The sequence below is a fragment of the Oreochromis niloticus genome, linkage group LG3 (genome assembly GCF_001858045.2).
Source record: "Oreochromis niloticus isolate F11D_XX linkage group LG3, O_niloticus_UMD_NMBU, whole genome shotgun sequence".
NCBI lineage: Eukaryota > Metazoa > Chordata > Actinopteri > Cichliformes > Cichlidae > Oreochromis > Oreochromis niloticus.
In genome coordinates, this window is record NC_031967.2 from 36054189 (window position 1) to 36079338 (window position 25150).

The 25150-nt window shown below is 37.4% G+C and overlaps 2 protein-coding genes across 3 annotated transcripts in view; both read right to left on the bottom strand.

Moving 5' to 3' along the window:
* Positions 1-1045: 1045 nt before the first annotated feature.
* On the bottom strand, positions 1046-1469 carry LOC100691120 (histone H4). Its single transcript, XM_005455857.4, has one exon. The coding sequence runs from the start codon at positions 1399-1401 to the stop codon at positions 1090-1092; it is 312 nt and encodes a 103-aa protein (XP_005455914.1). The 5' UTR covers positions 1402-1469; the 3' UTR covers positions 1046-1089.
* A 9280-nt stretch (positions 1470-10749) lies between these two features.
* Positions 10750-25150, bottom strand: part of LOC109198941 (polymeric immunoglobulin receptor) — a 204059-nt gene continuing 189658 nt past the window's right edge. The window contains exons 1-6 of one of the 2 annotated variants that reach the window (XM_019354275.2): positions 19719-19841; positions 16335-16449; positions 15855-16190; positions 14879-15199; positions 13950-14134; positions 10750-11874 (exon numbers count right to left, since the gene is read on the bottom strand). In XM_019354275.2, coding sequence (XP_019209820.1) covers positions 11791-11874; positions 13950-14134; positions 14879-15199; positions 15855-16190; positions 16335-16374 — 966 coding nt within the window. In that variant the 5' untranslated portion in view covers positions 16375-16449; positions 19719-19841 and the 3' untranslated portion in view covers positions 10750-11790. Of the gene's footprint in view, positions 11875-13949; positions 14135-14878; positions 15200-15854; positions 16191-16334; positions 16450-19718; positions 19842-25150 lie in introns of those variants that run through there. The other variant, XM_025902128.1, reaches the window with a different exon arrangement.

Consider the following 25150-nt stretch of genomic DNA (forward strand, 5'->3'; position numbering starts at 1 on the left):
CGACAGCGAGCCACAGCTGTGTGCTACATGCAAACACACTTTGTGTATGGTGTATTTTCTGTAATTCTGATCTGTAAATGTGGTCTTTGTCAAACGAGCTGTTGTTGTTACCTGGAAGCATGTTAAATAAACAGACAACCTGGCAACCTTTTTGCGATGTGCGTCGTTTCATCACAGAGCATTTACAGTTGGCGTTGATACTTTGTTTGCAGTTTAAACAGACATGTTGCATTTCAAGTGCATAAAATCTGGGTACTAAAAACATTTTTAATAATGTTCCTCGTATGAAGTTTGTCAGGATAGTGAGACTGTTCTGTTCATGTTATTGTCTGTGAAGTCATCAAGACCATGATTTTTACATCTTTTATTTTTTTTTTCCTTTAATCCCACACTTATTCAATACTGAATTTTTAAGCCTTCTCAGAAAGTAAGATCTGAAATGATTGGTGGACATTTCAGGCACACATGAGGAAGAAGTTTCAAAAGCTTTACAGGGCTTCATCCATGTCTATAATTACAAATTAACAAAACTTTAAATTGAGCACCACTCTCCTAGATTGAAGATGGGTTGTTATCTTTAAAAACAAAATAAATAAACACTTCTGCTTAAAGCAGATTTCTGGCCAGAAGCCATTTAGAAATAAACTGATAAATCAGTGAATTCTGTTTTGTTTTTCATTTGGTCTATGAATGTTCACACTCCTGCTATAGGAGAGTATTAAAAACAGTGGCATTGGTTAGATCTGGAACCTCTGAAGTTCCGTTTGTGGCTATGTCAATTATTTTAAGTTAATCAAAATCACGCATTACAGATACCTTAATTTTTTTTTTTTTTTTTTTTTTTTTTTTTTTTTTAAATATGGCCTGTAGCAAAATGGAGGCGTTCTAATGTGTTGGGATGTAAGCTGTAATTGATTGTGTTAAGTTACACCGTAATACTCCACCTCTGAATCTCGTGGGGAAGATCCTGTCACGTGTTGAACTACAAGAACTTTTTGCCAAAGCAAGACGAAACACCGCAGAACAAAGCTCTTAAATTAAAGTGTGTGGCTCTTAAAAGAGCCGTTTGATGAATTAAGGTGAATGCGTTTAACCGCCGAAGCCGTACAGAGTGCGGCCCTGTCTCTTCAGAGCGTACACCACATCCATGGCGGTCACGGTCTTCCTCTTGGCGTGCTCAGTGTAGGTGACGGCGTCACGGATGACGTTCTCCAGAAATACCTTCAGCACACCACGGGTCTCCTCGTAGATCAGACCAGAGATACGCTTTACACCACCACGGCGAGCCAGACGACGGATAGCTGGCTTAGTAATGCCCTGGATGTTATCACGGAGAACTTTACGGTGACGCTTGGCGCCTCCTTTTCCGAGTCCTTTGCCACCTTTGCCTCTTCCACTCATGGTTACAGTTTCTTCTTTGAACAAGGAAAGTCGAATGAAGTTCACCCCGAAGGAGCCGTGTTATTATGTGTGCTCGGCGGACGTAAAAGAAAACAGACGGTGCGAGGTTCGCTGACGACTCGAAGCTCAATGGCTCCGCCCACTCTTCTATCCTCTAAATGTGGGAATGTTGTCTTTTGTTAATGATAAATTAAGTGTAATCGAAGGGAGGCTCACACCAAATCGCACCCACAATGACTGAGTCGAGTTCATATTTTTATTTGACATAATTAATAAATTGAAACTAAACCCAAGTGTCTGCATTGGTAACAAAAACCAGACATCCTCTTAACATTTTACCCAGAGCAGGGGTCAGCAACCTTTTAACACCCAAAGAGCCACTTGGACCCGGTTTCCACGCAAAAGAAAACACTGGGAGCCACAAATACTTTTTGAAATCTAAAATGAAGATAACACTATATATATTGTTTTTTACCTTTGTGCTTTGTGCGAACATCTAAAGTAAATAAGTAAAGTTTATTTATTAAGCGCTTTTCACAGACAGGCAGTCACAAAGCGCTGTACACAAATATTAAAATAAACAATACAATCAATAGAGATTATACACAATGTAAAAGATCAAATGTAAATAATGTAAAGAATATAAAATACGTAGATCAACAAAAGTCTTGTTTGAACAGAAAGGTTTTTAACTGCTTTTTAAAAGAATCCACAGAGCAACTAAAGTGTGTTGCTTATGAAATCCATGAAGTGCTACAGAGAAAATTACATTTTATTTATGTAATTAACACATTTTGACCTCTTAAAGAAATATAACAAAAGCAAAGACACCCAGCTGAACTAAAATGATCCATGTAGCAAACAAAAACTGTTGTGAGCCGCCACCACTTTTAAAAAGTAATTGGAACAAAAGCACTATGCCGCTAAAAAAAAAAAAAAAAAAGATATTTGCAAAATTCTGCCTAAATATCTATTTTACCTTGTTAATGTGTGTGGCGGGGCGTGGTCTGCAGTGCCACTGCATGGGAGTCGGACGCACCTGAGCGGAACCTGCAATCACGCCTCGACGCCTTAAAGTCTGTGCTCTCTCTGCTGTTGTGTTTTCGGGCTGTGAGCTGAAAAGCTACAGCCGGCTGTATGCGTACAGCAACCGTGTGTGAAAAGTGGTCAATAAAGAGATGCTGAAAAGCATGTCCATGCAAACATCGTCGGGTCTGTCGTGATATGTTTACAATGAGACTTCTGGTACCTAACCTCTGCTCACAGCAGCTGTATCCCAATTCAGGGTCTGCAGCCTTAGGCTGCATTTTAAGGCCGATTATGTCACAGCGGACATAATCTGATTGACCTGATTGACCAAAGGCTGCTCGAAATGCGACCGTCATTTCCCTGAATTTTAAGGCTGTGGCGGTGTAGACTTCGTGGCCCAACATATCCCACAATTCATAGCGCGGCAGTCACTGTGGATAATTTTGCAGCAGACGGCAGAAGCGTGGCGGCCGAAGAGTAAACTGTTCAACGTAAGTACTGAATATGATGTCACTTATTTATGTGCAAATGTTTAATAATGAGGAACATTAAAACATTACTGTTGGCCACATGTCGGCAAAGTTATTTGCCATTAGCGATGTTTGTACTTTCAGCGTTTACTTGGTTTTAAAGCCTTTAAAATATAATAATACAATAGTTGACCTTAATCTTACAGAGAATGTGATGATTTTATGGATAATTAAAGTCAGTCATATATCCACAAACACAACAAGCTGAAAGTCAGTGATGCTGCTCGGTTTGCAGTCCTGAATATGACGGCACAAGCAGGATTCACTGCACTGTTAATGTTAGCTATGTTATATTGCTGCCTCTGTTCGGTGGTGTCGAGCCAAACGGACTTTAACGTGTGTTTGAACGAGCTGACGGTTCACTCGTTAAGCTGAAAGAAAGATGCTTTAATCACAGGAGTCACACATGTGTCCACTGTACCATCTGGGAACTCTTCTTGTTTAGCACTCATAATAACACAAACACTAAATCCTCCTTCTCTTGTGCTGTTTTGTAGCAGTGTGTACACCTGAGACTGTCACCTGTCTGTCTGTCCTGCACTCTCTCTCTGTTTCTTTCTCTCTGATTGTGGAATAAAAGTATGAACATGTATTTATAAGTTACACTTGTGTTTGAATCCTGCAGCTTATCACACATTTGATTTCCATGTGTGACAACTGCAAGTGTCCAGAGTGAGGACAGACTGAGGGACCCACTGCTGCACATCATCTGTGAGGCTTTGCACCCCTGATGATCCACCAGGACAAACTCAGCAGTGTGTGAGGAAGAGGAGGAGGAAGAGCCAGCAGCAGCTGACAGATGGAGAGAATAGACAGACTGTTCCCTGTTTGTGAAGGACTGCTAGGAAAGTTTAACATAACTAATTTCACTCACATGTGCTGTACCAGTGTACCTGCACATGTGATGTGACAATAGAAGTGATTTGATTTGAGAGTTCAAACTCACTGCTGTAATAACTTACGATGATTAATATAATAACTATAATATTGGCCATATCATATTTACACTGACTTTAGTCTCATGAGCAACATTGGCTAATTGTTATTTACTAGCTAATCTTAAATGACTGCTCAGTACAGAACTGAAGGCCAACAATCATGTTTTACAGTCCTGTGGTCTCGGCCTCAGATACTTATTAAATCACACAAAGCTCGTGTAGAAACAAACACACGAACAAAATATGTTCTCCTTCATTTCTGTCAAACAAAGCTGTATGAAACGTTTCCAGCGGTTGGTGTTATGGTTGCTAGGCAACCTGGGCAGCGCGACGGAGGCTAGACCGTCCCATTTCACGAGCCTCGCACTTCCGGCCTTAGCAGTCTTTGAGTACGCGGCCCTTGAGGATCGTTGAGGCTGCGTACTTTAAGGCTGCAGACCCTGAATTGGGACACAGCCAGCGTCTGCAAATCGGGGCTTTCATCTTTACGCAGGACTGTAAGCTGTCATCTGTGAGGCGGGAGCGGTGTTTGTTTTTAACATAGTTCACGGTGGAGAACAGCTGCTGACATAATGTGGATCCGAAGATCCATAATTGGCCTACCTGGGGTTGAAAGTCTCGATAAATTCACGGCGTTTCGGCGGGTACACCGGCTTCCGCGAGTGTGACGCTTATTTTGAAAAAAATAATAAGATATAATTTTATCTTTATATTTCAAAATCACAATAATCTTCAAATATAGAACTACAAGTTAAAAAAAAAAGAACTAAACACAAATAAAATGCACTTCAGCGAAATACTTCTTCTATTTTCCCAAACCACCCGGAGCCGCAAAATAAGGACTAAAGAGCCGCATGCAGCTCCGGAGCCGCAGGTTGCCGACCCCTGACCCAGAGTCTAGCTTTTTAAAAAAAAAATGTATATAGCGCATTAGAGCGAAGGACCCACTGGATCCAAGGGAAGAAATCCTTGTGGGAAAAAATGAAAGGGAGAGCCTGAACGGGAGTGCCATACTTTAAACTTGTGTTCGGGGGTTTTGTAGATCAGTGCGGTTTAAATCTTTTACAATTAATTTCAAAACAAATATATATAATGAAAGCAATCTTTAAAAAACGAAGGTGTTAGATTACTGAAAAAATAAACAAAAAAAACTTAAAACCCGAGATACAAAAAAGATTTTCAATAATCTCATGCATTATCACAGTTTCATGCAAACTGAACTTTAAAAATAAGAAGAACAACATTTTTTTCCAGGGATTTAATTATGTAATACCTCCTTAAAAATCTTTCTGTCTGTTATAAAAATTATTCACTTTGTGTTCACTTCCCTCTGATGGTCAAGAAAATATCATTACACTTTGAAAACAGATAACATCAGCTGTTTTCAATAAATGTCACTGAGAAAGTCCCACTGAACATGAATCAACAACACTCACTGAAACCTGCAACAACAGACAGAAAACAAGTGACACAAATTCACCTCCATGTTTGTGTCATTTTCTCTGGTGTTCAGTCCAAAGTTCCTCCTTGTCTTACTAATGTAGAAGAGCATGAGGAAAACAGCCATCAGCAAAACACCATCCAAGGACGCACGCACAACCAGAAGCCAGGAGGAGTCAGGACCATGTGTAGAGACTCCTGCAGTGACACTTTCACTCTGTGTTGCTGTTTGTGGTGTGGAAGTAGGTGGGTTTGAATCTGTGAACAATAAACACAAAGCATATGATTATTAAATCAACAATGATAAAGGCAAATGCACCCTAATTTAAATCATGTCATCATACAGGTAAATACAAACATTTATGACTAACTAAATGCAGCATTAACATGAAGCTTAAGTTCAGTAAGAAAGACCTACAATCACTCAGCTGCCTGCTTTCTTGGGTGTTCGACTGCTTTCCTGTTCTTTACATCACTACTACTTTTTCAGATAGACCACAAAGTCATGTTCAGTCTCAGACTCATTAGATCAGCTGATGGATAAACGAATACTCTTTTACACATTAACCCAACACTATCGCTATAAATAGTAACACAATCACTAGTGCCCGGTGATTTTTACCCGATATAATATAACCAATAAAAAGTAATCAAATATATCAAAATATGACAACACATGACAAATTAGAGTGGTCTTCTTTTACTTTCAACTGTGCCATGTCTAACAAAATGAAAAAAAAACCCTCCTAAAACAAAATAATGACTCTGGAAAGCTGGTCTTTGGTCCAACCATTCCTGGGAAATTTGAGACTTCCCTGGTGAAGGCACAGGCTCCTCGACACGCAAACAGCTGCAGGAGAGAGAAATCATGTAAATGTATTTTCCCGGGTGTAAATCACCCGGCGATAGTGTTCTAGGGTTAAACGAGAAAATCTCATATAAAGCACACTTTGGTAGATGATGTCCCTAAATTTTAGCTCTGCCATTAAAATTTGTAAAAATGTAAACAAACATACTTTGAGATTTTAAATCATTTAATATATATATATTTTTATGATAACACATGCATTATAAGAAAATATGATTGTGAAACCTACTACACGTGACAGTCTCTTAAGTTTTTTAAAGCATTATAAGAAATACGGTTTGCATTTGTGGATTAACAGAGGAATAAATTTACCAGCATGAAAAGAAATTAATAATCCGAGATTGGTCATCCAGACTTCCACAAAAAAAACATGGACATCTTAAAGGAAAAAGCTTTCTTTTTTTTGTCAAACCCTCTATCTCATTTTAGAAACTTCTGAAAAGGTCCAATGATCTCTCAGCCAGTGTAACAGCTAATCTCTGGCAGTAACAACAATCTCACCTCAAAATCAACAGAAGTTTCATGTTATTATTTTATGTTGTTCTGATTTTCTTTACTTTACTTTCTGAGTTTTGATCGTTTACTATTAGTATTATTAGTAGTAGTAGTATTTTAAGGCACATGGAATATGTTACATGGAAAAAGTGTTTACTATTTTGAAAAGAAACTTACCATCAGTAACAAGAACATTTAAACTGCTGTATGAATCTGGAGACAGAGGGTTTCCATAACCACAGATGTACCATCCTGTGTCTGACTTGATCAACTGTGTGATGGTTGCATACAGTCCAGGTGTAGAGCCTGGTCTGTATTCAGTGCTGTATCTTCCACTCTCAGCTTTGTTATTAGTTGTGTCAATGAGGATCTCCCCTTCATTCTTACACTCATTCTTACAAAAAAACTGCCTCAGTCCAAACGCAGTATTGGAACATACCAATGTGATGTTTTCTCTCTCAGTTTGTGTGCGATAACAACCAACCATTTTAACCAGATCTGTGAAACAGAAGAACATTAGTAAGTCCGAACGGAATCTGTAAGCTGTTATATTATGATTATATTTCCTGGATAAACACAGTTTTCATTTCATATTAAATCAGTCCAGTCAGAAAAACACATTCTTACCTGATCCCCTCAGAATCAACACGTTTGTTGTAAAATGATTATTATGTCATATTTACAATTAAAAAAAAATTAATCCAATTAGATATTGATATTTTCATATAGGAATTGATCCTGAAACATGAAACACTGGTATTGGAAGATATTTCAGGATCGCTCCTCAAGCCACAACCTCTCAGTCAATGAGTGCGATGGTAGACATCGGTGAGGAGGAGAGTGTGTCGCAAAAACACATAAATATGACTGGCTGCAGTTTAAAGAAGAAGCAGATACTAAGTAAGAGAAGAAACCGCATCAGCCTATCCAAGCTGAGGCTTTTGATTTTTCTCAACATGTAATGAGGATGTACTGCTAGTGAGTTTGGATCTGTTTCTGTTCTGTGGATTTTTTGCAGTGTTTTTGTTTTTGTGTTGAATTAAAATGAAAAGTTTGATTAAAATATTAAACAAAGGTAAGAATGCCTGCTTTTGTAACAGAACAAATACACAAAATTAGGCAATTATAAGGCTTCTCAAAAAACACTAAATGTAAAACACACAAATGATTCATATTTGACAAGTAAGGCTAAAATATGTGGCTGAACATTATTACTCTTAGAAATAATAATCTTAGAAATTAGTCAGGAGAACAACTGAGATAATTCATCCACAATACGAGGTTAGTCATTAATATACTGCTGCATGGGCTGGGCTGTAGAGACATCGTAAGGTTTTTAAAACTGATCTTTAAAATGAACAGTGGTAATAAAAACGGAGAGAGGCCGACAGTGATCACTGACTTTTTTTAGGTGCTTGTTCAGATTAAATAGAACAAGATAGAAAGCAGTAAAACATGTTAAAAACACACAACAGCCTTAATAAACGCAGAGTACTTTGGACCCGGAATCAGGGTTCATGCGTCATCACTTAAAGACCGGATTATAGCAGGTTAAAGTTGCTTGTATTAATTTATTAATTTATTCCTCTACCTGATTGACCAGTTTACATCTGGGATAGAGTGTGAAAAACTAAGATGGTTTCCACAAAACAGAGAGTAAATGTGTGGGAGGATGGGAGCAGACAGGTGTGGGTGTTTAAAATGTAGCAACACTGGAACTTTATGCAGGAAATGCAGGAGCAGCACTTACAGGCTGTTTGTCACCAAGAACCTTTGTTCAACCAATAAAACTGTTTCCACTATGATCTGGCGACAAGCTAAAGTGATTTCCTCGTCTCCTTTTCAGTCTGTGGGTGAGCATCAGAGCTGAATACACGGAGTAACCTGTAACGTTTAAACATATGCAGTTTGAAGCTTCAGAGCTCTAATGTGCAACTGTGAAGATAGAAATAAACAACAGTAGGTCTGTGGAGACGCCACCAAACTGTTTCCACTCTGTGCACTTGCGACGATCAAGCGTGACTCTGTCGCACTTATCTATAAATGTGATCTAACCACAGTGTCAGAAGAACACATGGATGAGTCTTTGTTTGAGTCTGATCAGTTTATTTCATGTCAGGTATTTTACATTTACTCCATTAAGTTTAAGTTATGTAAGTGCAGTCATGATTGATCAGTATCATGTGTATGGATGATAACCATAAAGAGAGTGATGTTCTGCTGAGTGTCAGAGTTGCATGTCTTTGCTATTTTGTTTTCCTGTTTCTCAAAGATATGATTTTCAGATATTGTTCACCTGCTTCAGATAGTTGTTAGGCCCATTTATGTTCTTTCAATTTTTTTTATAACACATTGCATGCCATCGTGAAATACAACAAGTTTTTGGTTTGATTTTCATTACTATTGGACAAAACACACAAAAAACATTCCTCTGGAAATGGTCAGGTACAAGGACTGGATTGAAAACATTTCAGTGACAATGTTCAACAAAAGATTTTGAAAGTTCTTTACAAGAAATACAAGAAAGTCTGTTTCCTGGGAAACAAAACATGTAGACATGCAGGGTGGTTTTTAAATACAACCGTTCAGCTGTAATCTGAAAGGAGAAAATGGTGACACAGCACTTTACTTAGACTGATTTGGGTGATGTGCAAGAGCATTTTAGACATTCACTGCACATTTAATTATGTTGCATGATGGCATTTAATTACTGCAGTAAGAGTCACATTTAGATGAACAACAACGAAAACAGTTTGGTAAAACTGTTGGTTCCAGATTAAGATCTGAAACCTTTTTACATTTGACAGCAAAACAACTTTATTTACAAACTAAAGCAGTGAAAAGATGAGAGGGTAACAAGATAGCAATTTGCTGAAGACATCAAACTTTTTGGCCTGCAGAATTAAACAAAGAAACTAAACACAAGTTAACATCCAACTTTGTTCTGTTTGTTCTGACCATTTTTATGAAGCAAAGGAGTTTCATATCAAAGAGTTATGTTGTTTTATCTAAACGAGGCAGAAACTCCTCCTTCAATGTTTATTTATAGACTTCTTTTTCTACACATTTTGTATACAGACACTGTTCAGGCTCCAATCTGACTTATAATTATAGAAATGAGTTCAAACCAAAATCAACTGAATGATTTTGTTTTCATTCACTTTGATTTGTTCACTCAGGACACACATTTATTTATAAGTTAATATTTTTATAATATGAACACACAACAAAGGACTTTTTTGCCTCCTGGTGGACAAACTCTGTAACTACAACACTGTTTTTGACCTTTGACCTCATGTGTTGATGACTCCTCACCTCTGTCTCCTCTCACAGGGAGAAGATGATCTGCAGGATCCTGCTGCTCATCATCCTCACCTCATGTGTCTCTGGTTAGTTTACAGCTTCACTTTATGAACTCCAAATAAAGCTCAACAACAGATTTGTTCCAGTTCTCAGTGTGTCTGCTCCTCTCTTTCCCTCTCTGTCTCCTCAACAGGATCATTTGTAGTCAATGTGACACAGACCTGCTATCAGGCAGGGGAGAACCACAACATCACACTGGAGTGGACGTTCACCACCAAACCTGACAGATCCTCCAAAACTCTTTTTATTTTTATCTACTGTAAACTGATAACTGAGGCTAAACTCTCCGTGCTGTATCATGTATTTGCTCTGTGTTTTATTTGACTCTATTTCTACTTCCTGTTGCTTTGAATTTTTGGGGTGATTGTGGCTCAAGAGTTGGCAGGTCGTCTTGTAATTGGAAGGTTGCCGGTTCAAGCCCCGGTTTGGACAGTCTCGGTCGTTGTGTCCTTGGGCAAGACACTTCACCCGTTGCCTACTGGTGGTGGTCAGAGAGCCCGGTAGCGCCAGTGTCCGGCAGCCTCGCCTTTGTAAGTGCGCCCCAGGGCAGCTGTGGCTACAATGTAGCTTGTCATCACCAGTGTGTGTGAATGGGTGCATGACTGAATGTAGTGTAAAGCCCTTTGGGGTCCTTAGGGACTAAATAAAGCGCTATACAAATACAGGCCATTTTTGTGTTCTTTATTTTTATGTCACCTTTATTAAAAACATCTTTGAGAAAATTTAAAAGCATTTAAAGGCAGATCCATCCATATTACTGGTATTTTTTTAAATATGCATTGTGTTATTTAAAGAATGAATTCACTACTGTACTTGTTACATTGTTTTTGCATTGCTTGGTAATGTGACCTGATTCACGTAGTAATTACCAGTTATAATATAAACCTTATGTCAAGCATAGTGTAACATGAACAGAAGAGCTGATAATTGCAGGCCGATGGCAGGTTTGTACAGATCCAAAACTTAAAGGTACAAAGGAAACTGAAAACCAAACTCCTGAAACATACAGCTTCCATGTGATGTTTTACTTGATGTGGTTTCAAGACATTTTTTTCCAAGGTCAACATTGACCTTGAACAATAAACACAAAACAAATCAATACTAAATCAATAGCGATACAGACAAATGCAGTAATATGAGAATCATATTATCATTCGGGCAAATATAAACATTTATTAAACACAAAAGGCAGCATTAACATGAATCTTAAGCTTGAGATCAATAAGAAAGTTCTGTAATTACTCAATTCAAGGAAACATCACATTATTTAGAATTTTCAAAAAAAATATTTAATTTTGTATCTTCTAACAACAGCCAGTAGTTTTAAATATATCAGAAGTAATCACATACATTTGTAAATCGTACATTAGACAAAAATATATGAATTAAAACCAAATGTGTACAACCTCTTCCAGTTAAAGTTACATTTGGGGAACAATAGTTACAAAGAAAGTAAAAACTTCACTGGTAAATAAAGACAAGGTTCTTTGTCATCATAACATTGAATCAGTTTTACTTGTTAACTTTTAATATACAGCTACTGAAGTTACAATAGTACACCAACAATACAGAAACAGAGTGAAGCAAATAATATGGGAGGTGATCATAAAATTACAGAAATATGCTCAAAAGTATCAAAATGAAATGATTGTGGAAAAGAAGATAAGCTTGTACATCGACCAAATTTAAAACAGGTAAAGTTAATATTATTAGATTTTGGTCTTTATTAATGCAGAGCAGCTTTGGTCCTGGTCCTTTTGGACTCTTTATGTTTGGACGTTTGATCCAAGTTTTCATACCCGGGAGATAACTGATAATAAGACAAACAACATAACAACATGAGATGCATAACAGAGTTTAAACAACCTCGTGCAAAAAATGGAAATAAAAAATTAAAAAACACATATTTATTTCCAGAGAAGCAAATAACATGGATGTAACATTATAAATATCATAAGAAGTTCAACAGATTTGCTTCAGAGCAGCTTAGATGTACTGCAGTGTCAGGAAACAGGACTAAAGGTGCTTTCACACTTTTAGATATGACATCCCTGATGATGTTGTGAAATAACCTCAGAATGGACAGTAAAATCTGATGTATACTGTTATACCTACATAATTACAGTGGCTTGCAAAAGTATTCGGCCCCCTTGAACTTTTCCACATTTTGTCACATTACAGCCACAAACATGAATCAATTTTATTGGAATTCCACGTGAAAGACCAATACAAAGTGGTGTACACGTGAGAAGTGGAACGAAAATCATACATGATTCTAAACATTTTTTTACAAATAAATAACTGAAAAGTGGAGTGTGAGTAATTATTCAGCCCCCTGAGTCAATACTTTGTAGAACCACCTTTTGCTGCAATTACAGCTGCCAGTCTTTTAGGGTATGTCTCTACCAGCTTTGCACATCTAGAGACTGAAATTCTTGCCCATTCTTCTTTGCAAAACACCTCCACAACTGCCCTGTGATGGCCTCAGAGGTTGACTAAGAGAATATTGGGAGCAGCAACACCATGAAGTCCAAAGAACACACCAGACAGGTCAGGGATAAAGTTATTGAGAAATTTAAAGCAGGCTTAGGCTACAAAAAGATTTCCCAAGCCTTGAACATCCCACGGAGCACTGTTCAAGCCATCATTCAGAAATGGAAGGAGTATGGCACAACTGTAAACCTACCAAGACAAGGCCGTCCACCTAAACTCACAGGCCGAACAAGGAGAGCGCTGATCAGAAATGCAGCCAAGAGGCCCATGGTGACTCTGGACGAGCTGCAGAGATCTACAGCTCAGGTGGGGGAATCTGTCCATAGGACAACTATTAGTCGTGCACTGCACAAAGTTGGCCTTTATGGAAGAGTGGCAAGAAGAAAGCCATTGTTAACAGAAAACCATAAGAAGTCCCGTTTGCAGTTTGCCACAAGCCATGTGGGGGACACAGCAAACATGTGGAAGAAGGTGCTCTGGTCAGATGAGACCAAAATGGAACTTTTTGGCCAAAATGCAAAACACTATGTGTGGCGGAAAACTAACACTGCACATCTCTCTGAACACACCATCCCCACTGTCAAATATGGTGGTGGCAGCATCATGCTCTGGGGGTGCTTCTCTTCAGCAGGGACAGGGAAGCTGGTCAGAGTTGATGGGAAGATGGATGGAGCCAAATACAGGGCAATCTTGGAAGAAAACCTCTTGGAGTCTGCAAAAGACTTGAGACTGGGGCAGAGGTTCACCTTCCAGCAGGGCAACCACCCTAAACATAAAGCCAGGGCAACAATGGAACGGTTTAAAACAAAACATATCCATGTGTTAGAATGGCCCAGTCAAAGTCCAGATCTAAATCCAATCGAGAATCTGTGGCAAGATCTGAAAACTGCTGTTCACAAACGCTGTCCATCTAATCTGACTGAGCTGGAGCTGTTTTGCAAAGAAGAATGGGCAAGGATTTCAGTCTGTAGATGTGCAAAGCTGGTAGAGACATACCCTAAAAGACTGGCAGCTGGAATTGCAGCAAAAGGTGGTTCTACAAAGTATTGACTCAGGGGGCTGAATAATTGCGCACACCCCACTTTGCAGTTATTTATTTGTAAAAAATGTTTGGAATCATGTATGATTTTCGTTCCACTTCTCACGTGTACACCACTTTGTATTGGTCTTTCACCTGGAATTCCAATAAAATTGATTCATGTTTGTGGCTGTAATGTGACAAAATGTGGAAAAGTTCAATGGGACCGAATACTTTTGCAAGCCACAGTATATGAAATTTTGGTGTCCGATATAACAATTGTAAGCTTTGTCTGAAGTCACACTGACAGCATGAATCAACAACACTCACTGAAACCTGCAACAACAGACAGAAAACAAGTGACACAAACTCACCTCCATCTTTGTGTCATTTTCTCTGGTGTTCAGTCCAAAGTTCCTCCTTGTCTTACTAATGTAGAAGAGCATGAGGAAAACAGCTATCAGCAAAACACCATCCAAGGACGCACGCACAACCAGAAGCCAGGAGGAGTCAGGACCATGTGTAGAGACTCCTGGAGTGACACTTTCACTCTGTGTTGCTGTTGTTGTTTGTGGCGTGGAAGCAGGTTTGTTCGATGTACAAAAATACACATGTAAAAATCAAAATCAATAGTGATACAGACAAATCCAGTAAAATAATTATCATGTAATCACACGGGCAAATACAAACATTTATTAAACACAAAATGCAGTGAAATGCACCTGCATGAGTAGAAACACTAAAATGGTAGATGATGTCCCCTAAATTTTAGCTCCGTCATGATAATTTCTAACAATGCATTTAAAGCACACTCCTAGATTTTAAATGATTTAAAAATATTTTTTTGTATGTAATATGTGCACTGATTGAAAGAGAATATGAATGTGAAACTTACTATACATGCTTATACGAGGATCATAAGAAATTATTTTTTGCATTTGTGAATGAACAGAGGATTAAATTTACCAGCACCACAAGAAAATTATACTCTGAGATTGGTCATCCAGACTTCAACAAAAGAGTCATGGACATGGAAAAGGTTTTTTTTTTTTTTAAATGTCAAACCCACTTTTTCAAATTAGAAAGTTCTAGAAAGGTATAATGATGTCTCAGCCAGTGTATCAGCTGGTCTCTGGTAGTAACAACAATCTTACCTCAAATCACCAGAGGTTTCATGTTTTTATTTATTGTTGTTCTAATTTTGTTTACTTTCTGAGTTGTGATCATCTATTATTTGTAGTAGTAGTATTTCAAGGAAAATGAAATATGAAAAATGTTTATTTTACTTTGAAAAGAAACTTACCATCAATGACAAGAACATCATCAGTGTCGTACGAATCTGGAGACAGAGGGTTTCCATAACCACACCTGTACTCTCCTGTGTCTGACTTGGTCAGCTGTGTGATGGTCATATACAGTCCAAATGTAGATCCTGGTCTGTATTCAATGCTGTATCTGCCACTCTCAGATTTGTTATTAGTTGCGTCAATGAGGATCTCCCCTTCATTCTTACACTGATTCTTACAAAAGAACTTCCTCTGTCCATACACAGTATTGGAGCATCCCAATGTGATGTTTTCTCCCTCAGTTACTGTGCGATAAAAACCAACATTTCTATCCAGATCTGTGAAATAGAAGAACATTAATTAGTCTGAACTGAATCTGTAAGCTGTTATATATGATTATATTTCTTGGCTCAAAGAAACACAGTTAATATTTCAAATTTCAAATCAGAAAAACACATTCTTATCTGATCCCCTCAGAATCAACATTTTACGCTAGGTGACAAATCGTCAGTATATTACGCTTCTGGGCACTCAACACGTCTCTATATTACGAGATCGGAAAAATTGAAATGAATCCACACATGTACATTCGTTTTTACTTAAATCGCTCTGAAAACACTATCTATCTAACGTCATTAATGTCCTGGTTAGGGTTAGGGCTTGAATACAAGGCTGGGACGTGTATTACCGCGCAAGTGTCATTCTACTGGATTTCATCCATAACCCAGCACGTAGTATAATAACACAGAAGGTCACCCTTTGCGTTCCTCAGGAACGCCTTGGGACTTGACAAATTCTCACTATATTATGCCTCGCGAGTGAGAACAGGCTGATAAACAATAAAGCTATGCAAAATGTTACCTTCATATGAACTTGAACGGCAGAGTTACAGGCCCTTGAAGTACACAGTGGTGATTGGAATTTTTTTTTAAAACGAGAGTTAGTGAGGGCTCTTCATATTTTTTATTTCAGGGAATTTTAGTACAAACTCACCATTTGAAACTCTGACCTCAAAGTCATGGTATGATTCTGGTGCAGAAGATTTTCCCAAAGCACATCTGTACATTCCTGAGTCAGACTTGATCATTTGTGTGAAGAACAAAAACACAGTTCCTTTTCCTGAAGATCCATCTTTATACTTCATGCTGAATCTCCCACTCTGAGCTGTGCTTCCATCTGTTTTAATGAGGATATCTTCTGCTCGCTCACATTTTTCCTTGCAGAAGAACTTTGTGCTTCCAGACAAAGTTGAAGGGCATCTAAGTGTAGCATTTGCTCCTTCAGCTGCAGACCATATATTGGGTTTTGCCTTGACGAGAGCAGCTGGATCTGTCAGATGAAAAAATAAATAAATATAATTATTAAAAGATAGATAATCACAAAATTAGTTAGTGTATGTAAATATGTCTACTTCTTTTGACAAAGGTGAATATTTTTTTATTAAAGAGCAACATTAAGATCATCAGTCCTCACCTGACAAGAAGCAGAAGAAGAGAAAATGGAGGATTTTCATTCTGACTTTAATCCTGATGCAGAAAAGTTGTTACACTTCAGAAGAACAGCGTCTGACACTTCAGTCCGTCTGTGTCTGTCAGATCATCAGAAAACTGAAGTTACTCAGTGAGTTGTTTCCTTTTTATCACTTCCTTCAACTTTTTTAGATGCATTCATCACATGCTAATGAGGATGATGATGTGATAATGAAACGTATGTGTGTACAAAACATCGTATATCTATCATTATGAATCTGCCTGTTTGTAGATCAGTACTGTGAAGCTTCTCTGATGCCGTAAATGTCAATGACAAGAGTTTCAGACGAAATTTGACTTTGAAATATTGATTCAACTTCTTTAAACAAGTAAAAGTAAAAAGCACAAGGTCTGAAATGTATTTAAAGTAGAAAGTAAATGTAGCTCTTTGGAGGTTGTTTCTATTTTTGTGCAAAGCTAACTGAATGCTGTGATTGCAGCCATTCCCCAACTCTCTGTGAATGGTACTCATGGCCACTGATCAGTGGTTATTGATCAATTGTCATGAAAATTTGCATATTAATGATCAAGAAACTGACCTCACAGCCCATTGTTCAGTGGTGCTAGTATCAGTTATTGTGCAAATGTACATTAAGGCAGGGGAAATCTGCAGTCAGCTGAGACTGAAGAAGTCACTTGGATGAGTGACGAAAAGATTCTCCCACTGAAAACGCTACGTCCAGATGAACAGAGTCAACTTTTGGGGAATTACTGAACCTTGTGCCATATTAACATGATGATAAAATAATATCAGTAGATGGGAATCCAAACTTTAGTCTGAGTTGGGTTTTTTTTCAGAAGAAAAAAAGGGAAAATAAAATATAATTATATAGATTTATTTATTTATTTATTTATTTTATTTTACCTCCATTGTAAAGGATGACTTTGCCTCTAAAATAAGATAACTCTTTATTGTCATTGCACAGTCATACCTAGTACAATAGTAAAACGAAACTGGAAGTACAATGAAACTGAGAATGAGTAAGCAAGGGCCTGGAATCAAAGAGTAAGATCATAAGTCACAATAATTTCTATTAAAAGCTCCAGTAGATTTTCTTAGTGTACGGGCCGTGATCAGCTGACCTGCTGCTCTTTGTGGATGTACACAACTGAAATCAACCAGATGTCAGCAGATGTTTCATGAATTGTCTTGGCTGATTTCCATCCTCTACATTACAGTAAACTCTTTATGCTGTCTTTTTTCTAGATGGTATAAAGGTGGATCTCAGCATCATCAGCTAAAATTGATATGACTCTCTGATACACTTGATGTAACCAAACTCTGACCATGACACCACAGCCACTGTGCACCAGTCACACACTGTTCTTTACTTTAAATCATCACAGTGCAGCAAACTAACCTGTTTATCCTGCACTAACATGCAACTTTTAAATGGTTGCTGATGTTTGTTGAGCTGATAGAAACGTTACATTTAAAATTACCTGACACTTGTTTTATTTCTCAAAAAAAGGTACATCAAATAAATATAAAAATACATCTCATTTGAATTCATTTTGGTATTCTCGTGGATATAGGTTAAATGAATACAGCTATAAATAATGTATGTGGAAAAAATAAGTAAACGAAAACAGCTAAAGTCACTTCAGATTCTGTGCAAATAAATCTAAACTGTCTGCATCTAAGTGATGTCAACACTTCAGCTTTTTCTGATGTGATTCATCGTGCTGCTTCATATTCTATATAACTTCCTGTTTATAAGAAAATTAGATTTTTTGTGTCCGTTTTCAACAGTTCTTTAATAAAAAAAATAAAACAAACTTTGGGATCACCACTTTACAGAAGACATAAATACAGAAATTAGTCCAGAAGAGTGACACAAAGCATCTCTTTATGTTTTCAGCCTGAAGCAGGTGTTGGGTTGTGTAGCTGCTTTACTTGACAGAAAATGTGACTTCTGTGATACTGTTGTTTTAGCTCTCAGTGATTAAAGAGGTGTGTTGGAATTTCGTTGACTTATTAGCTCTCAGTGGTTTAATAACAGTGCTTTGATGTTACTTGGTTTTAGTATGTCTGTTTAACACTTTATCCACACCATTAAACAGATGGTGGGGGCCTGGTGAGTGTATCTCGGGAAGTGGGGAGCATGTAAAAATGTGCAGTTCATCCATCAATAGGTCATATGAAACTGTGACACAGAGCAAGAGCAGAGAAGGATTTCTCTTTATTTAAACTCAGAAAGAGCAGCTTTCTGAGATTTAAAAAAAAAAAGCACAAATTTGAGAAATAATATTGCAACATGTTCTGTTACTAAAATACTTGCGGTTTCACAGAAAGTTGCAAATCTGCTGTCATGCAACAGGGCTGAAGAAATAATCATCATTCCCTCTTTGTATAACCAGCTTTTTGTCATGGCATTGGGTCTGTGACTCAGTGTTCATGTGCAATGGGGTTTTTTCTAATACTTTTCGATTTTGTGTCATTCGTGGTTTTGGTTCTGGCATTGTTTGGTCTTATGTTACATTTAGAATTTCTAGTTTTTAGTTTTCTGTTACTGTGCCTGCCCTGTGTTACATGTTTCTCTTTTTTTTCTCTTTTCTCCATCTTCCATGTTCTCTCTGTGTCCCCAGTCAGTTATGTGCCCAAGTCTGTTTCTCCCTCAGTCTGAGTGTCAAGCTTGCATGTCTTAGTCCTCGTTTCCATAATTGTCGTGTTTCCTGTTTTATTTTGATAGTCATATGTCCTGTGTTAAGTGTAACCAGTTTTCCTTCCTCCCTGTCTCACCATGTTGGATTAGTCCCAGCTGTGTTCCCACCTATTACCCATTTCCTCGTTATCCTGCATGTGTGTTTAAGTCTTCAGTCATCCTCTGTTCTTTGTCATGTTCTCCACAGTAGCTGTGTGTCATAGAGTGTCTTTCATGTTCTCTCAATTATGTCTGGTTATGAGTGCTTCAGTTTCCAGGATCTGAGTTCAAGTTTATCTTTTGTTTGCTTCTTTTAGTGTTTTGTACTTTGTTTTATTTAATTACTACATCAAATAAAATAATGTAGAAAAGAAAATATAGTTGTGAAACTTACTACACATGACAGTGTCTTCATTTTTGGGCTAAAGCATCATAAGAAATATGGTTTTCATTTGTGAGTGAACAGAGGAATGAATTATCAGTTGATCTCCAGCAGTAACAACAATCTCACCTCAAAATCACCAAAAGTTTTCTGTTTTGCTTTTTTTTTAATTGTTGTTCTAATTTTGTTTAATTTATTTCCTTAGTTGCTGTCTTCTGTTATTATTATTAGTATTAGTAGTAGTATTTCAAGGAAAATAAAATATGAAAAATGTTTTTATTATTTTGAAAAAAAAACTTACCATCAATGACAAGAACATCATTATAGTATGAATCTGGAGACAGAGGGTTTCCATAACCACAGATGTACCGTCCTGTGTCTGACTTGGTCAGCTGTGTGATGGTCACATACAGTCCATACATTGATCCTGGTCTGTGTTCAATGCTGTATCTGCCACTCACAGATTTGTTATTAGTTGTGTCAACGAGGATCTCCCCTTTATTCTTACACTGATTCTTACAAAAGAACTTCCTGTGTCCATACCCAGTACTGGAACATACCAATGTGATGTTTTCTCCCTCAGTTTGTGTGTAATAAAAACCAACCATTTTAACCAAATCTGTGAAATAGATGAACAATAATTAGTCTGAACTGAACATGTAAGGTTTTATATTATGATTATATTTCCTGGAATAAAAATACACAGTTATCATTTCATATCAAATAAGTCAAATCTAAAAAACACATTCTTACCTGATCCCTTCAGAATAAACGCTTTTTGTTTTACAATATTTAATGCAAAATGTTACCTTCATATTATGAACTTTAAGTACAGAGTACTCATAGCAAGTCCATAAATCATTCCATTCTGTTATAGGCGTTGTACTGGGTGCTAGAAGATCAGTTCAAGTGATCCAAGTACAGTTGTTACATGCCATATAAAATGCACTGCTACATGTTATTAAAGCACTTGCTTTAACAGTGGTCTATGTTGCTAAATAAGAGGTAGTCGGGGGATCTCTCTTTTTGACTCGAGTGACTTTTAGTACAATCTCACATTTTGAAACTCTGACCTCAAAGTCTAAGTATTAAGCTGGAGCAGAAGAGTTTCCCAAAGCACACCTGTACAGTCCTGAGTCAGACTTGATCATGTGTGTGAAGGTCACAGACACAATTCCTCTTCCTGGAGATCCATCTTTATATTTAATGCTGAATCTCCCACTCTGAGCTGTGATTCCATCTGTTTTAATGAGGATATCTTCTGCTCGCTCACATTTTTCCTTACAGAAGAACTTTGTGCTTCCAGATGCAGTTAAAGGGCATCTAAGTGAAGCATTTCCTCCTTCAGCTGCAGACCAAATGGTGGGTTTTGCCTTGATGAGCACAGCTGCATCTTTCAGATGAAAAAAATTTTATAACAATAAAATAAATCATTACAATGTTATATGGTGTATATAAATATATGTGTTTTATAAAGTTGAGTACGTTTTTAAAGAGCAACATTAAGATCATCAGTCCACACCTGACAAGAAGCAGAAGAAGAGAAAATGAAGGATTTTCATTCTGATTTTGATCCTGATGCAGAAAAGTTATTAAACTTCAGAAGAACAGCGTCTGACACTTCACTCCGTCTGTGTCTGTTAGATCATCAGAAAACTGAAGTTACTGAATGTTTCCTTTTTATCACTTCTTCAAATTTTTTTTAGATCATTTTTAGATAAGGAGGATGATGTGATAATGAAACGTATATGTGTTGTGATGGCCACACAACACATATGACAATTGAAAAGCAGGAGTTGTCACAGGAAGCATTAGAAAAAAGTTATATTTAAAAAAAGACTTTGGCACTCATAAAAGAGGTCAAAGAAACAAAACTGAACTCGGGCAACAAAATGTAAACTTAACAAAACAACTGACCTGCCAAATAAACATAACTGACTTAACCAAGAACTGACACATATCGGCTTATCAGACAACTATGGCACAATAGGGGTATTTAAACACAACTCAATCCCTTACTACAAGACACAACACAGTGCAGTACAGTTTGTTGATGAACTTAACACTAAAGAAAAAAAATCAAAAAAGATACTAAACTAAATTCAAATATTTAGTTTAATACAAGAGCTAGTTTACCTAACGAAAACACATTCCAACCCCTCCAGCGGGAACTGGTGGTGCAGTCCAGTCATCTCCTCCTTTTATTTAAGTGTTTTAATCCCTGGCAACTCCCAGGGTTCATGTCAGGTAAGGAACAGGTAACGGTTTACATTTTCACCGTGATGTTTCCACAGTCTTTTGTGTGGTTAAGACACCTTTTTATAACTACTAACAAAAAACCCTGTACACATCTGAAAGTGTCCCAGTTGGCGTAACTCCAGGGATTTACATGCTTTTTTTTTTCTCCAACACCTTGCTGTTCTCATAATAGTAGCTCTTCAGGTTTTACATGACATTCCAATCCCTGCTGCAGCTGCTGGGCCTCAGGTTTCACACATTAATACTAACAACACCCTTCTAGTGAATTTCACTAGGAGTCATCCCGCTTGTTCAGTGACCCCTACTCCCTCCCTCTCTCTTTTGCTCTCTCGCTGCTGTCACTCCTAAAACTTCCTATACAACCAAATGCCATGTTGCCATATTATTTTTTGATTGGTCGACATGGTACACTTTTCCACCAATAGGTAAGGGTTGGGGTTTTTATGGTTTTATTTTTGCTTAAAAGCAGAGTGCTCCAAACCTATGTAAGTATTCAGTTGTTATTATGTTAGCTGTTATTATTGTGGTGTTTGTTTTAGAAGTGCTCAAGTCTCTGTAACTCCAACACATTTTGCTCGCTGAAATATTCTGTCTGTTGTTCACTGCAGCACAGATGATCTACAGTGTGCTGCTTTGTAGTTCTGATGTCCACATGTGGCAGGTGTCCTTGAAGAAGAAACACCTGTCTGTTGACATACTGGGTAACTTCTACCGCTGTGCTATAGCGAGCATCCTGGCCAACTGTGTCAAAGCATGGTATGGGAACTGCTCTGTTGCTGACCACAAGGCAGTGCAGCAGGTGGTGTTTATTGTAGTTATTGTATTTTTATCATAGTAATAAAGACAAGTGTTTGAATTCAAGTTTACATTTATGTTACATGTCACGTATGTTATCAATTGTATACCTGACATAGTAGAAGAGTGATCATATATAAGTTAATATGATTCTCTACATAGATTTTTTCGTGTTGTCTCTGGTTTTGGCTTGTTGATGTATTCAGCTCATGCATCTAGGGATTCCTTCTGTGTGTTATATATGGATGTTTTATCCCATAATGGCTGTTAGAATATTGTTTTCATATCAGGATTTCAATCCCAATAATAAGTTTAACCAAATAGTCTAATGAAGTAGGTTTTGCTGTTGATAACACGGTCGGGCATTTAACATGGTGCAGACTGTACAAGACAGCTACCAAGGAATTTTCTGTGCTGAATAAATGACGATATTTTGTTGATTGTCTAGTTTCGATATCTGAAGAATTGCAAACAAAGACCTCCAGGGGACTTTACATGCATCCCTTGACAAATTTGTGCCTGGCCTGCTGAAACTGTACCGTTCTAAGAAGGGAGCTTTTGTTGAGAAGATGGAAGACCTCCTGGATAACCTTGTTGAACAAGTGAGTGAAGTGCTCCTTTGCCTGACAGTTTTACGAGAGAATGAGTATACTTTTCTCATAATAGAAACAGAAAAAGATGTTGGCTTCAGCCAAAACACATTAGTGGACATGTGTCAGTAAAATGAATGTCAGCAGTCATTGCTGTTCTTATTTGGCGGTATTTGATTTAACAGAATTTTAATTTGTAAATGTAAAGTAAAATTGTTAACATAGTTGCAGTGTAGTTGTTTTTGTTTTTGTTTTTTTTTGTTTTTCGTTTTGCATGTTGCTGGGTCTGATCTGTGCTTTGTTGTCATTACTATAAAAGATTTCTGATTTTGCATTACGTTACTATGCTAATTGAAATGCTTGTTTTCCACTGAATACTCTTTAGACATCTGACATTGTGTCCCACCGAAAGACAGCAGCTCATTTTTTTCTGCTGAGAAGCAGCTGGACATTGTTAGTGGTCGTTCCATAGCAGAAAATGTTTTTGTACAAAACTCATCACAAGGTTGGTGGGTGAAAGCTACTGTGTCATTAATTAAAGGAAAATAAGCTTTTTCTTTTTAAAACCTCCATGAGTCAAATGACCAGCATGGTATGAAGGTTTGAATTAAAATCTGTAGAAATGTATTTTGTCTTTAGTTTTCTTAGCTTTCAATAATTCATCTTTTACTTTTCTTCAGGACACTGACATTTTGGAACCAGTGTTGAACGATGCATCTGTTGTCATCCTCACCATCCTGCAAGATGAGGATGCCGGCACGTCTGTGCAAGAACATGCAGTTGTGTTGGAAGGGGACATTTTAACAGATTTTTAAAAGATTTGTTAAAGTGTTGTCCTCTTCACATGAAGCTCAGAACTGGTGTTTTACCTGTTAGTTCCCTGTTCATTGATGGTAAAATTTCTAAGAACTTTTAACTTCTATAGTTCATTATAGTTAAGCCAATATAAAATGTCAATATCTGGGTACATATCCAATTATTTGTGACACTATCCTATTTAATGTGCAAGTGGTTAAGTTCAGCTTTTATAAGACAGTCAGGGTCTGTGCATGAGTGACTATAAGTTGCTGGACACTTTTTTTCCCCCCCACATTCTTTGTTTTTCATTTATGGTTGTGGACTTAAATTCAACGTCTTTGCTGTGGTGCTCAAAGCACCCAAAAACTGAAACTAGCAACACTTTATTTTTTTATACAGAAATTGACCCTACTACCCATGATGTCCTGAAATGTACTCGAGGCTCTGTTAAACAAAATAAATAAGATTTCAGATAACATTCAGTTGTGCTTTGTTTTATTCAATATCTATTTATTGAGCATTTTCAAATATAATAACAACATAGATTTTCCTTTATTTATGTAGGTAAATTTTCAATTCACTGGAGTAACAATTGTATGATTATTCACCAAGAATCTGCATTTAGTGAAGGCAGAAATACATGGCATTGAAACCAGAATTTCTTCATTAGACTTCGATAATTATCCTACTTAGGTGAACAAGAAGATCCAAGTTGGCAGAACTTGTAAATCTTAGTTAAGTCAACAACAGTTAGCAAAAGCTGAGAAAACTCCAAAATCTCTTGCATCATGTTGCCTTGAAATTTTACGTTTTCTCGGGTTTTTTTAACAGTGCACAAGTACACAAAGTAAGTTGTTGTTCTTTTATTGTGACATAGAAACAGCACAATGTTAGAGGTTTTCACAGAGTGGAAAAACCCCGCACTCGCCCGGACCATGACACCCACACAGTAGCTTACAGGTCAGAAGCTTAAATTAAGCTTGTGTTATTGTTTTTCTTGTTAAACCTAAAATAATTAAAAAGCTATTGTCTGTCCGTCAGCACCCTGGACAGTTGGATAACATAGAAAACACTCTCACATAACAGAGACATTTGTAGGAACACAAGATGAGAGACGTGTGTTTCAGTGAGGCCCACAGAAATAACCATATGGGGAACCGGGAAACAGGATATAAAACTCACGTCTGAAACAACCTTAACTCCAACACTCTGTGCATGATCAGACACCAAAGGCCTTCAGCTTTGTTATGAAGTCTTCATTAATCCTTCTGCTAATAAATTATTTTCTAGA

Coding starts and splice junctions, on each gene's coding strand:
- LOC100691120 (XM_005455857.4), bottom strand. CDS start 1,401: ATGAGTGGAAGAGGCAAAGGTGGCAAAGGACTCGGAAAAGGAGGCGCC.